The 11,933-nt window shown below is 41.6% G+C and overlaps 2 protein-coding genes across 2 annotated transcripts; one reads left to right on the top strand and one right to left on the bottom strand.

Annotated features, from left to right (window-relative positions):
- Positions 1-15: 15 nt before the first annotated feature.
- Positions 16-2,942, bottom strand: borcs7 (BLOC-1 related complex subunit 7). The gene is made up of 5 exons (XM_083775528.1): positions 2,805-2,942; positions 2,467-2,529; positions 2,278-2,321; positions 2,125-2,145; positions 16-1,978 (listed from the first exon to the last, which is right to left on the bottom strand). The coding sequence occupies exons 1-5, from the start codon at positions 2,934-2,936 to the stop codon at positions 1,927-1,929; spliced, it is 312 nt and encodes a 103-aa protein (XP_083631654.1). The 5' UTR covers positions 2,937-2,942; the 3' UTR covers positions 16-1,926.
- Positions 2,943-3,803: 861 nt separating this feature from the next.
- cyp17a1 (cytochrome P450, family 17, subfamily A, polypeptide 1) lies at positions 3,804-9,258 on the top strand (the record flags this gene model as incomplete). The annotated part of the gene is made up of 8 exons (XM_083774876.1): positions 3,804-4,046; positions 4,219-4,357; positions 4,937-5,172; positions 5,282-5,368; positions 6,450-6,674; positions 6,996-7,165; positions 8,571-8,674; positions 8,972-9,258. 8 exons carry the CDS (start codon positions 3,804-3,806, stop codon positions 9,256-9,258), a joined length of 1,491 nt encoding a protein of 496 aa, XP_083631002.1.
- Positions 9,259-11,933: the final 2,675 nt, after the last annotated feature.

Below are 11,933 nucleotides of genomic sequence, written 5' to 3'. Positions count from 1 at the left end.
AAGAATGCAGTAACCCACACTGAAAGATAATATATTTTACAGAGATTGTTTCAAAATATAATTTTTTTTGTCTATACATATACACAATACACATGTTATCCCAAACATAAATATTTTGGCTATTTTTGTATTTTGATGCAGAAGAAATGTTTATCAGCGGTTGGGTTTTCAGTACAGATGTAGATCATGTCTGGGTGGAACATGGCAGCAAATCCTTTGATTTATTTCCCCAAGTAAAGTATTTTTCCCCCCGTGCATGTTCTGTAGTTGCATTTGTCTTCCTCCAGGGATGCTCCACTTGGGATGCTTTGAGCCAATATTGACATTTTAACAAAATTGTACAGAATTGTTTGCATTACAGTAGGTGGTCTATGCTTTTAATTACTATACATAAGCAGTACACGCAGACATCTTTTAGCTGTGCATTTCAGTAAAGGACCTAACACGACACACACACATGTTAAATTAAAAAGGTTAAATTAACTCAAGATATTACTGTGTAGTAAGACCACTGGGGGTCATATATATAATGAACCTGTTAATACTCCAGGCTTATCAGTTAGAGCATCCCTATTGCATTATTGTAACTTGGCATTTTCAAATTTTAAATAAAAACTATGAAACATTTACTGGTATTAAGTCCCCTCATTGTCAGATGAGACACAACATTAAACCAGCAGAGGGTGCTGAACATTGTAAGTGAACTAAAGTTTTTGAGAGTGATGATTCCAGGTTTGTGGTTTGACACTAGCCCACACAGCACCATTCTTGCATCCAATTGAATTTATACTTGACAGTCAAGTGCCATGGTTGTTCAATTAAGTAAAACCAGCTTTTAGGTCTAACGTGTGCTTCCACACTCACAAATTATTTCTTTTGAGTTTCAGAATGTTTTGCAGTTGCATATCTTTTAAACAATTGTACAAGTGAACTTGCGTCACACACTGGAGAGGTTAAAGACTTATCAGTTGTTCAAGGATAAAGATTTGTCACACCAAAGCATAGGGCCTTGTACTGCCTTTGTAGTTTCAAATGAGTTGCGTGGGGGGCAAGGCAGGCGAGAGCAGAGCTCTACGCATTCAGAACCCAGACCATGGCCATCTGTCCTTTGAGGACCTGATATGGTGTCATTATTTTGGCTCAAGGTTCCAAATATTGGCTGCTAACCCACCAACCTGCAGCCAATGTGGGTCTCGCATTATACCACACAAGTGGGACCTTGCACAGTCGGCATGAAATAGTATTCAGCTATGGTAAACCACCCCAATCACATTTAAAATTGTATTAAATTCCACGACTGGGAGGGTTTACCAGGCTAGCATTCAGCAGCCAGGAGACATCTGTACACTGAATAACCTAAAACATGTCCCTTATGCAGTACATAAGACACAATCCATCTGTGCTTTGTTTAATTGTATGGTGATAAAATGCTATAAAGAAAAACTTAAATTAAAATGATGCAAAATAGAAAACGATTAAAGAAAACTAAAGGCAAAATATAGCAAAGCCAGGACAACTGCATTGCATTACTGTGCAACGTTTGAAAGTATGTGTGTCGTCTGCAGCCTGAGCTCAGGCAACCTTTAGAGGAGTTCAGGGGCACTCTAGGGTGGCCAGCTGCTTGTCCTTCAGACATACGCTGATGCCTGCAGCTTACCATGCACCATACTGCATGAACACTTAACAGACTGTCAAAGTTCATTGTTTTACAGCACATATGAATTGTCAGTTCCAGTAAGTTTGGACACGCATTTAGGCACGGTGCAGCTGTGTCACTTTCAGCACAGAGGTGACAGGTAGTCCACTATCCAGTCAAACATACTGTAGAATCGTGTGTTAATTTAACTCTGTGTACAAATGTAACCAAAGCACCCCTCGTGTCTTCTGCTAAAAACAAAACAAAAAAAACAATGTATACCAAAACTGTCATTTCAGCAAATGTTTCAGCTGTTCCTGAAGGTTTTTTGAGTGCTCCACGCTGCAGGATGAAAAATAGAAGGAAAAAACAATAATACAAGACAATCAGCATGGAAATGCTGTCATACAGTATGTTATGGCTTTCCTACCCCAAACCTACTGTCCCCATCCCCTAGACATAAACAGAACTATAATGTTTAGACTTACTTTTTCTGAATGGCCTCTTGTCTGGGTGATAAGAGAGACATGATTATCATTTCAGTTATTTCATTTACATAATCATTCATTTGCAAAATCAAAGGGTCCTTATATTTCAGCTGGGTAAATTAATATGAAAACGAACACTGAATCAATACTTACTGATATTGTAAATGTGTGGTGATGATGGACATTTTTCTCAGACTCTGCAAGGAAATAACAGGGCAATGATCAACATCTGACATCTTGTGGCTCGAAAGGCGTACTGCAAATAGCGTGGCTACGTACAACGTAAAGCCGTCCCATTCATACTCATTAGCTATAGCTAGACTCATAGATTGTCATACTTACATCTTCAGAGTGTAGAATTGCATCCTCCTGAATAACCATATTTCTTGCTGCTTGGCCAAGTAGCTGAGGGGGGAAACAAAAAAATACATTAGCTGGATAAAGAGGCTAACTGAGAGCTACGGTAGCTTGCAATGTTATTGTGTCAGCATTCGTCTAATTCCTATCAGTGCACTGGTGTTACTTGAAATGCTAAATAATAATGCGATTGACATTATTATTTGCATGTCAAGTGATGTGATTGTGATCGTAAAAGATAATTATTTTCAGAGTAGATCAGACCCGGTAGTACTGTATTAGCCGCATCCCAAATGTGATTTATTATTTTAACACCGTCTAACCTCCTGACTCCGGGACCCCTTCAGCACCTGGCGGGTCAACGCAATAACGTCCCCGCTGCAAGAGCCAACTTTATCAGATAATAAGCCTTTAACAGATTGGCCGAACCTCGGCTGGGACTCTGTGGACGCCATCTTTGCTGTTTGTTGTGTTTAGCTACGGCACGTCTGCCGGGACATAATAAAGCAGTTTCTCGTTCTCGTAGTGAAATCAGTAATCACATTGGTACTGATGGATGTTTAGCTACTGCGGTAACTGCGCTATAGTTTAAAACCCAGCTATTCATCTATCTATCATGTATGATAGACATACACACACACACACACACACACACACACACACACACACACACACACACACACACACACACACACACACACACTGTATGTGTATTGCTACTATAGTCACAAACTATTTGTTGTTGTAATTGTAAATATGTTGTGTTGTCTATAAATGTCTAAATTAATTGAATACACAGGAGGACCACAATGGAAACAATACCCTGGGCTTTTTGTGGTATCCTTTTAACAATCATTTAAAATTGAAAATTGCACTAGTTGCAAACTGATAAAGTATTCAATTAACAAAAAGCAAAATCATTGTAATGCAAGAAAGCGGAAAGGTGAATAATAACCACCATTTCAACTATGTGTTTTCTAATTACAAGTATCTCCCTCCTTCTCCCCTTTCCCTCTCTCTTCAGTCTTCAGCATAGGCACATGAAATGTGACTTTGTTTTATTGCCAACTCCCACAGACAGATAGATACCACAGCAAGATCTATGTTGTTAAGGGGATGAGGGGTCAAGGAGATGGCACTGAAGGAGGCGCATAAAACTCGCCTGCTGCTCGACAGTTATGCAGTCTGCATCTGTCTGTGTTGCTGCTTGACCTGATCCTCCTTTGCACGCCAGACTTCTCTCATAAGACATGGATTGGTGTTTGTGTGCTCTCATGATCTTGGCAGTCCTGTTGGCTTCGTTTCTGGTTCTGCAGGCATGGATGGCATCTCTGGGGAGCCCCGGGGACCCTCCTCACCTGCCTGCGCTCCCCATTATAGGTAGTCTGCTGAGTCTGCATAGCGACCGTCAGCCACACATGCTTTTCCAAGACCTGCAGCAGAAATACGGACACACTTATTCCCTCATGATGGGATCACACAATGTCATCATTATCAACCACTACTTACACGCCAAAGAAGTGCTGCTGAAGAAAGGAAAGATCTTTGCAGGAAGACCCAGAACTGTGGGTGGTGATTTGATTAGCCTTATTATTAGAATAGAATAGAATAGAAATAGGCCATTTTAACCATAGGTGCATCAGCAATGCATAGCCTGGCAATATATATTATTTTAATCAACAAGAAATGGATTACAATAATTGGGATGTATCACTAATCTGCGAGGGTTTAATCCAGGTAACCACAGATCTGCTCACCAGAGATGGAAAAGACATCGCCTTTGGAGATTACAGCCCTGTTTGGAGATTCCACCGCAAAATGGTCCACAAAGCCCTGTGCATGTATGGCGAAGGCTCAGCATCCATTGAGAAGATCAGTGAGTAGGCCTAGTAAATTCTGATGTTTGTTTCTGTAAAGTAGCACTATGTAACTTGTCCAACATGTATAATGTTAATATACAATATAACTTATACAATTGGGGTGGTTGTATTTTGTCACCCAGCTCTTCTATTGAAAGATTTAGATCTTGTCAAAGGTCATGTCTCACCTAAACACAGGATCTGACAAAGATTTTTACGTGATCAAAGATAATCAAGATTCAATTTATCCCTTGAGCAAGCAGGCAGCGCCAATACTGGCCATGAAATATAGCTTAAGTGCATTAGATTAAAATGGCTAGATAGATGACACAAAAACGGTTAAGTTTAGCTTCCTACCGTATTTTCTTCTAACTGGTTCTTGCGACTCTTATCCCCGTGGACAAAGGACAAAATGACAATGTGACACTTTTACTGGTGTTCCTGCACCTCGCTTCATCATCTGTTCTTTGTGTCCTGTGTGACTACTTTGTTGGCGACAACATTTCCCTTGTGGGATCAATAAAGGCCTATTTATCTTTATCTAATAGAAGTAGTAGTATTTAATTTAATTAAAGTACACATTTACCCCTCCCCAGTCTGCCATGAGGCCCAGTCTCTGTGTGACACCCTGTCTGAGGTGGCGTGTTGTGACCAGGCGTTGGACATGTCCCCAGAGCTCACCCGGGCCGTCACCAATGTCATCTGCGCCCTGTGCTTCAACTCCTCCTATCGCCGTGGAGATCCTGAGTTTGAGTCCATGCTGCTCTATAGCCAGGGTATCATTGATACGGTGGCCAAGGACAGCCTGGTGGACATCTTCCCCTGGTTACAGGTAGGTAAAATCACAAGTTTTGTCATGCAGAAAAAACAGACAAGTCAACATCCTGCCTATTCGCCTGTTTACCAAACTAATAATGTACCCATATATCTCTCACTCTCAGGTTTTTCCCAATGCGGGTCTGCGCCTCTTGAAGCAGTGTGTGTCAACCAGAGACTGTCTGCTTCAGAAGAAATATGATGAACACAAGGTAGGATTCTTTAAGACAATAGTAGGCAACAGGCGAAGTGGTGGTAGGCCAGAAGAACTGGCCTGCCAGCGATAATAAGAGCACCTGTCTTCAATTTGAAACTGGTCCTAGACAACTAAGTCTTCTAAGCTTGACACCAGAAATACCCCCCCCCCCCCCTCCCCCAGTGTTTTCTGTACATAATATACTCTTATTGCTCCTAGTGTTGATGATTTATTGTATGTTATATGTCTTTAACTGTCTTGAATTGTATAATATAGGACGACAATGGAAATAAACCATCAGATATTTTTGTGTTCCATCCATTATCATCATTGTATCAATCAATCAATCAACCAATCAATCAATCAATCAATCAATCAAAACTGCAGTTTCACTATAGCCATTTGTACTTGACATGCATATGGTTTAAACTTGAGACAAGCATTATGCTACTGGCACGAACTACTCTTTCCATTCTTCTTTGAATGTTCTGTTTTCACTGACAACTTTACTCTTTAGACTTTTGGATAAATTAAATCAGTTTCACGTGCCTTAAACAATAGTTTCTCTCAGTAACTAAGAAGAGACCTTGAACAATGAAAGAGCTCTTGTTTTTGATTTGCTATAGTGTATATCCTCTAAATACCACATTCAAGGCCTGGTCATGGACAACATTATTACACAATAATTTGTATCGGCACCTGTAACATTAAATTACTCACAAACTTCTATGAGTATACATTGACAATATAGTTGTATCTAACTTCTAAGGTGGTCTGTTGCATGTTCCAATTATTAAATTAGCCATTGATTGTGTTACAAATTCATCTATGCATTTGTCATAGGTCCGCCGGCCAGCCAGCCCACCGGACGTCCCTATGATAGTATTAGGATTTGAAATGGGGCTGAAGTGGTTAAATAATAATATACATTTTGGTATTGAGTCCCAAGAGTCCCTAGTAATGTAGTTTCAAAAGTACAATATTTCAATTTGAAATGTGGCCTGAGGGAAAGTCATGTGCTTGCAATGAAAACAAATAATCCAAAAATGTACTTAAGTACAGTAGCCTACTCAAGTCCACCACTGGTGTGCATGTAGGCAGACTACAGTGACCATGTGCAGCGGGACCTGCTGGATGTTCTGCTGGGAGCCAAACACAGCGCAGAGAACCAGAACCCCAACACAGCCCAGTTCAGTGCAGAGACGGTGGGCCTCAGCGATGACCACCTCCTGATGACAGTGGGAGACATCTTTGGAGCTGGGGTGGAGACGACCACCACTGTGCTCAAATGGGCCATCGCCTACCTCCTCCACCATCCACAGGTATGAACGAGACATGGACAATTAACACTGTAAAAGGTTCACCATCAGTATACCAATGGGCTTTATCACATGCATGCACGCATGCACACATATAGTTTTATGTTATAGTATCATTAAAAGTGATGAGTAGTGTTTTGGCAATTATTTGGGGGCCCACTTGCAATACCCTCATGGCCCACCAGTGGTCCCCAGCCCACAGGTTCAGAAACACTGCTGTATTCTTTCTTTTCAAGGTCCTTTTATTATATAGATATGAATTAACATAACAAGCATTATTCACAGAGGAAGACACCATTTGACTTCACTTGTGTGTGTTCTCAGGTGCAGAGCCGTATCCAGGAGGAGTTGGACCTTAAAGTGGGAGCAGACAGGACCCCCCAGCTCAGTGATAGGGGCAGTCTACCCTACCTGCAGGCTACCATCAGGGAGGTGTTACGCATCCGCCCTGTGGCACCACTTCTTATCCCCCATGTAGCCCTCGCAGACACCAGGTACTGCTGGACACACACACACACACACACACACACACACACACACACACACACACACACACACACACACACACACACACACACACACGATTGTAGATCCCCCTGGGGGTCCCGACCCACAGGTTGAGGACCACTGCTCTAAACAGGATTTGCGCACTCAATAGTGAATAGAAACGGCAGAGAATCTGGTGACACCAGGTAGCAGAACTCGTTGATAAATCAAACTCATGCAGATCAAAAACTCTTCTCTTTGTTTTTCCAGACTAAATACCTCATACAGAAAATTGATCTGGACGGATTTAGGCTAAAGCTTAGAATACAACATAGACATTCATTTTCAAATCTGCTAAATGTTATCACACTTCCTCTCAAAGATAATCAGACAGTTATATATTTTTAGTTAAGTTTTATCCCACAATTTTGCAACCCATTGTTTTTTATCTAATGTAATTCTGGGCGCTACACTTCTACACATCTGCCAACCTGGGGAGAGCAACGGACTGACCTCATGCTTCGTTCTATGCATAAGGAGTCCAAGCCGCTTCTTTTCACCTGACAGGGGGGCACATGGAAGGAACACGTTATTCCAACCAGTTCCTTTCCCCTCCATCAGGTGCCCAGGCTGGTCAGGGGGAGGCAGTTTAGAGACCAGGATTACTGCATGTTTTGTTTTTGGTTAGGGTACCACTACCTACCCTAGGGATCACGGGAAGAACATGCAAACTCAGATCGTTATTTGATATACCGGTAACCATTTAATATAGTGGTTTTCAACCCTTTTCATTTCAAGGTCCATTATTTATTCGGCATTTGAGCCATGGACAACAATTTGATGAGATTTAGCCTCTCAGACACAAAACAAACTCATCATTTTTGTTAAGATTTTGTCCACAATTTCATGCTGTATTGATGTGGTACCATAGGAGAGATAGCCTGAGCTAACGTGTTAGGTTTCTGGTCTAGAGGGGCGGGTCGCGGCTGAGATTTGCGCACGCCCTGATTGGATCTCATCGATCTGTCCGTCACCCCTGGCCCCTCCTCTCCCCCCTAGTGCAGCGCTACGTCACATCATTTGGAGCGACGCCCACCCGGAAGGGTTGACTCCCAATTTTAGACCAGAGCGGCCAATGCGTTCCTCCAGGCTTTAAATTTTTGCACCAACAAAAATGAAAGCCTGGTACCGAGACTATAGGAGAGATAACAGGCAAAAGATCTAAATAACAATTCTTCTACATTCTCTAATTGTGTAGACTTCTTGTAAATTAAGTAATGCAGATACTGTAACAATAATTTTACTTTTGAGTTAAATATATGTAAGGGTCCATTTGGTTACCAACTCTCCATCATTTAAGGACCACTGGTTGAGAACCACTGATTTAATATGATCTCATCTGACTCTGTCTAGCATTGGGGAGTACACAGTGAGGAAAGGAGCTCGGGTCATCGTCAACCTGTGGTCACTGCACCACGATGAGAAGGAGTGGAAGAACCCAGAGCTCTTTGACCCTGGTGAGAATAATAATATAATAATAACCATGATGATTTGATCAGCATGGTTTGAGCTCATTTTAAACTTTTTGAGAGGAAGTCACCTTCTCTATAATGAAAATTGGTACGCCAGAGTTAAAGTGGCAAAAGAATGTTCTGTAAGGGTCATTACAGGTAAATATTTACATACAGTTAGAGTTAACATAGAGTTAAATTAACATACAGAATATTTTCTCCTGGTGTTAATACAATAGACAAGATTGACATACAAATAGATACACAGACTGTTATAACAGCCTGATCCTTTCTTTCCGTAAGGTCGTTTTTTGGATGAGGACGGTACTGGCCTGGTTATCCCCTCACCCAGCTATGTGCCGTTTGGTGCGGGGGTCAGGGTGTGTTTGGGGGAGGCCTTGGCCAAGATGGAGCTTTTCCTGTTCCTCTCCTGGATGTTACAGCGCTTCACCTTCACTGTGCCCACGGGCCAGTCGCTGCCCAGTCTGGAGGGGAAATTTGGGGTGGTTCTGCAGCCAGTGAAATTCCAGGTGAACGCCAGGATCAGGCCAGGCTGGGAGAAGACCAGCGAGCCCCAGAAATGTTGTTGAAATTGGCCGATGACGGTTCCTCAAAAAACAGACTGCGATTTGCCAGTGTATGAATCTGTCCACTTAGATAGTTCGAGACTGCAACATTCACAGAAGAAAGAAGAATTGGCCATCGGTAGTGTGAGTGGCAAGAAGACCTCCTGGGTTACACATTCCCCCTATTTGCCCTGTTCAGGATCAATGTGTAAGAATCTCCCTCAGCTTTACTACCATCTTTTTCAGGGCGTCCCACTCCTTCTAACATGCAAATGCATTCCATTTCCAGTGCCACAGCCAGAACCACTGAACCAGCTTGCATACATTGAACGAACACTCCACAAGTGTCTGTCTATTCAAATGTATAGGAACCCAACCAAATGTAATATTCATAATGTATATAATTAATGGTTAAGTTAAGTAGATGGCACCTCTGACAGGATTTTAAAAAACAGCAGGAATACAGTAGATGGGAATAATAAAATACACGCTTCGCATTCAGTCAAAATCACACGCACTGTTTATGCTTGGCAACTCCGTTAGGTGGTATACGATCCATAGCTAACTTTTATAAACTAGCATTAATGCCATTCATTGTAATTAAGACCTCAGCTTGCCTCTTAACTTGCTAGTTTTGACATCTAGTTCATCCTCCAAAAAACAATTGAAAGGTACTTGAGTAGAAAGGAGTATGAAAATAAATTCTGTGTTTAAGGTGCATTTTTTAAGACATGGTTTGTTACAATTTAAGGTTTTACATAGACTAGGCCTACATTTATCCCCTGGCAGACTGGCCACATTTTATCCAGACTCAGATCCAGCCTGTGCCAGGTGTGGTCAGGAGTCTGCTATGCACATGTTTTGGTCATGTCCCAGATTGACTGCATTTTGGACAGAAATATTTAATACCTTCTCGTATATTTGTAACTCAACAATCATCCCAATCCAATAACGGCGCTGTTTGGTGCCCCTCCAGAGAGAATACAAATACCAACTCATCAGGCTGAAGCTATAGCGTTTTCCTCTTTACTTGCCAGACGCCTGATACTATTTAATTGGAAAAAGGAAAAAGGCAGCGCCGCCATCTCACAAACATTGGGTGGAGGATGTTATGTCACATTTCAAACTCAAAGAACTTAAATATACAATCAGGGGCTCCACTCAGAAATATACCAGATTATGGAAACCGTTTCTAACCTACTATGCGGTAGTATTTTCTACGTAGTCATTGCCCCCCCCCCCCCCCCCACTCATTAATATACAATTTGTGGTTTTTACATTGCATTTCAGACTTTTATACTCTATACATGAATGTTGAGTACTGTTTGAGTTTTGTTCTGTATCTGTTCTGTAATTGTTGTCATGTATCTGTTGTCTGTCCTGTCTTATGTGCAAACTTCAATAAAAATACTTGAATAATAATAAGGTGCATTTTTGAACATCTTAACATTGTGTAACATAACACACTGTACAGTGCACACAAGCCTTCAGCATGCACCTTGTTCTAGGGGTTCAGTCTCTTTCTTTCATAGTAGGCTACTATATAAAGGCCGATTTGGTTCAAGTCAAAGTACTGTAGTTCCCAGTCTGCAATATTCAAAATGTAGGCTTCATACCATTTATCCAAACAGCTCTTCTAAACTGGGAGGTCAGGGTTCGATCCCCAGCCGATTATACTTGCCATATAAAAGTAAAAGTCATACGATTTGTCACACATGTTACCGCAGTGAAATTTGGAGTGGTGAGCTGCAGCCGTGCCACGCCCGGGAAACATTTGATTAGTAGATTTGACCTAGCCTGGTTAATAAACCAGACTAATATCGCACGGACCGCGGGATATTAGTCTGGGGAGGCTCAGCTTGGATTTCATTTCCAGGGAAACATTTTCTCTTTGACGCAATTGGTCAGAGCTACTGTCAGTCAAAGGTCTCAAGCATTGAAAGTCACTGTACCAAAGCCCGCCCATATTGCATACCGTGTCCCGATTGGCCGCCCACATTCTCTGGTGTTTTTTGATTGATTGAAATATTTATTAACAGTTTGTAGAATTTACAGTACATTTTAAGCACAAACTCAATACAAAGACTGTCAACTGTGAGTGGACGACCCAATTAAGCATTACACTTGTTTACAACAGGGTCCACATTGTTCAATTCGTCAAAACATTTAAAGACATACAGACATTTAGAGACATACAAATAGACATTTCTATGTAGCTAAAGTACAGAACAGGAATTCATCATATGGGAAGCAAAAAAGGGAAAAGATACAATATACAGTGAGGGAAAATGGGGGGGTGGGGGGGGAAATGTAGGAAATGTAAAATGTGTAGGAAATGGGCGTACAATTGAGCCTCTCCAGACCGAAATCCGCCGGCAGGCAATTTATTTTTGCCAACGGCTGATTCGGTCTGGTTTATTAACCAGGCTAGATTTGACCCCCCAATCCAACCCTTGTTGCATCAGTTCTGGTCCTGCCCCAACCAAACTAAGCCCTTTTCAAACCTTTATTTGTTTCAAAGGCTTTAAGCAAATATTGCACCTGATTCACGATGCTATATTTAGATCTCATATTTGATGTTAGCCCCTCCAAAAATACATTTGAAGGTCAAGCCATTTCCCTGTGCAAACTGTTGGCCAAAGCCTAATCCTAGAACAGAGGAAGTCAGAGGCTAACCCTTTATTCCAGACCAGTGGTTG

The sequence above is a fragment of the Protomyctophum parallelum genome (genome assembly GCF_964188405.1).
Source record: "Protomyctophum parallelum genome assembly, chromosome: 10".
In the NCBI taxonomy this organism is placed as follows: Eukaryota; Metazoa; Chordata; class Actinopteri; order Myctophiformes; family Myctophidae; genus Protomyctophum; species Protomyctophum parallelum.
This window is presented reverse-complemented; position numbering and strand designations above follow the sequence as displayed.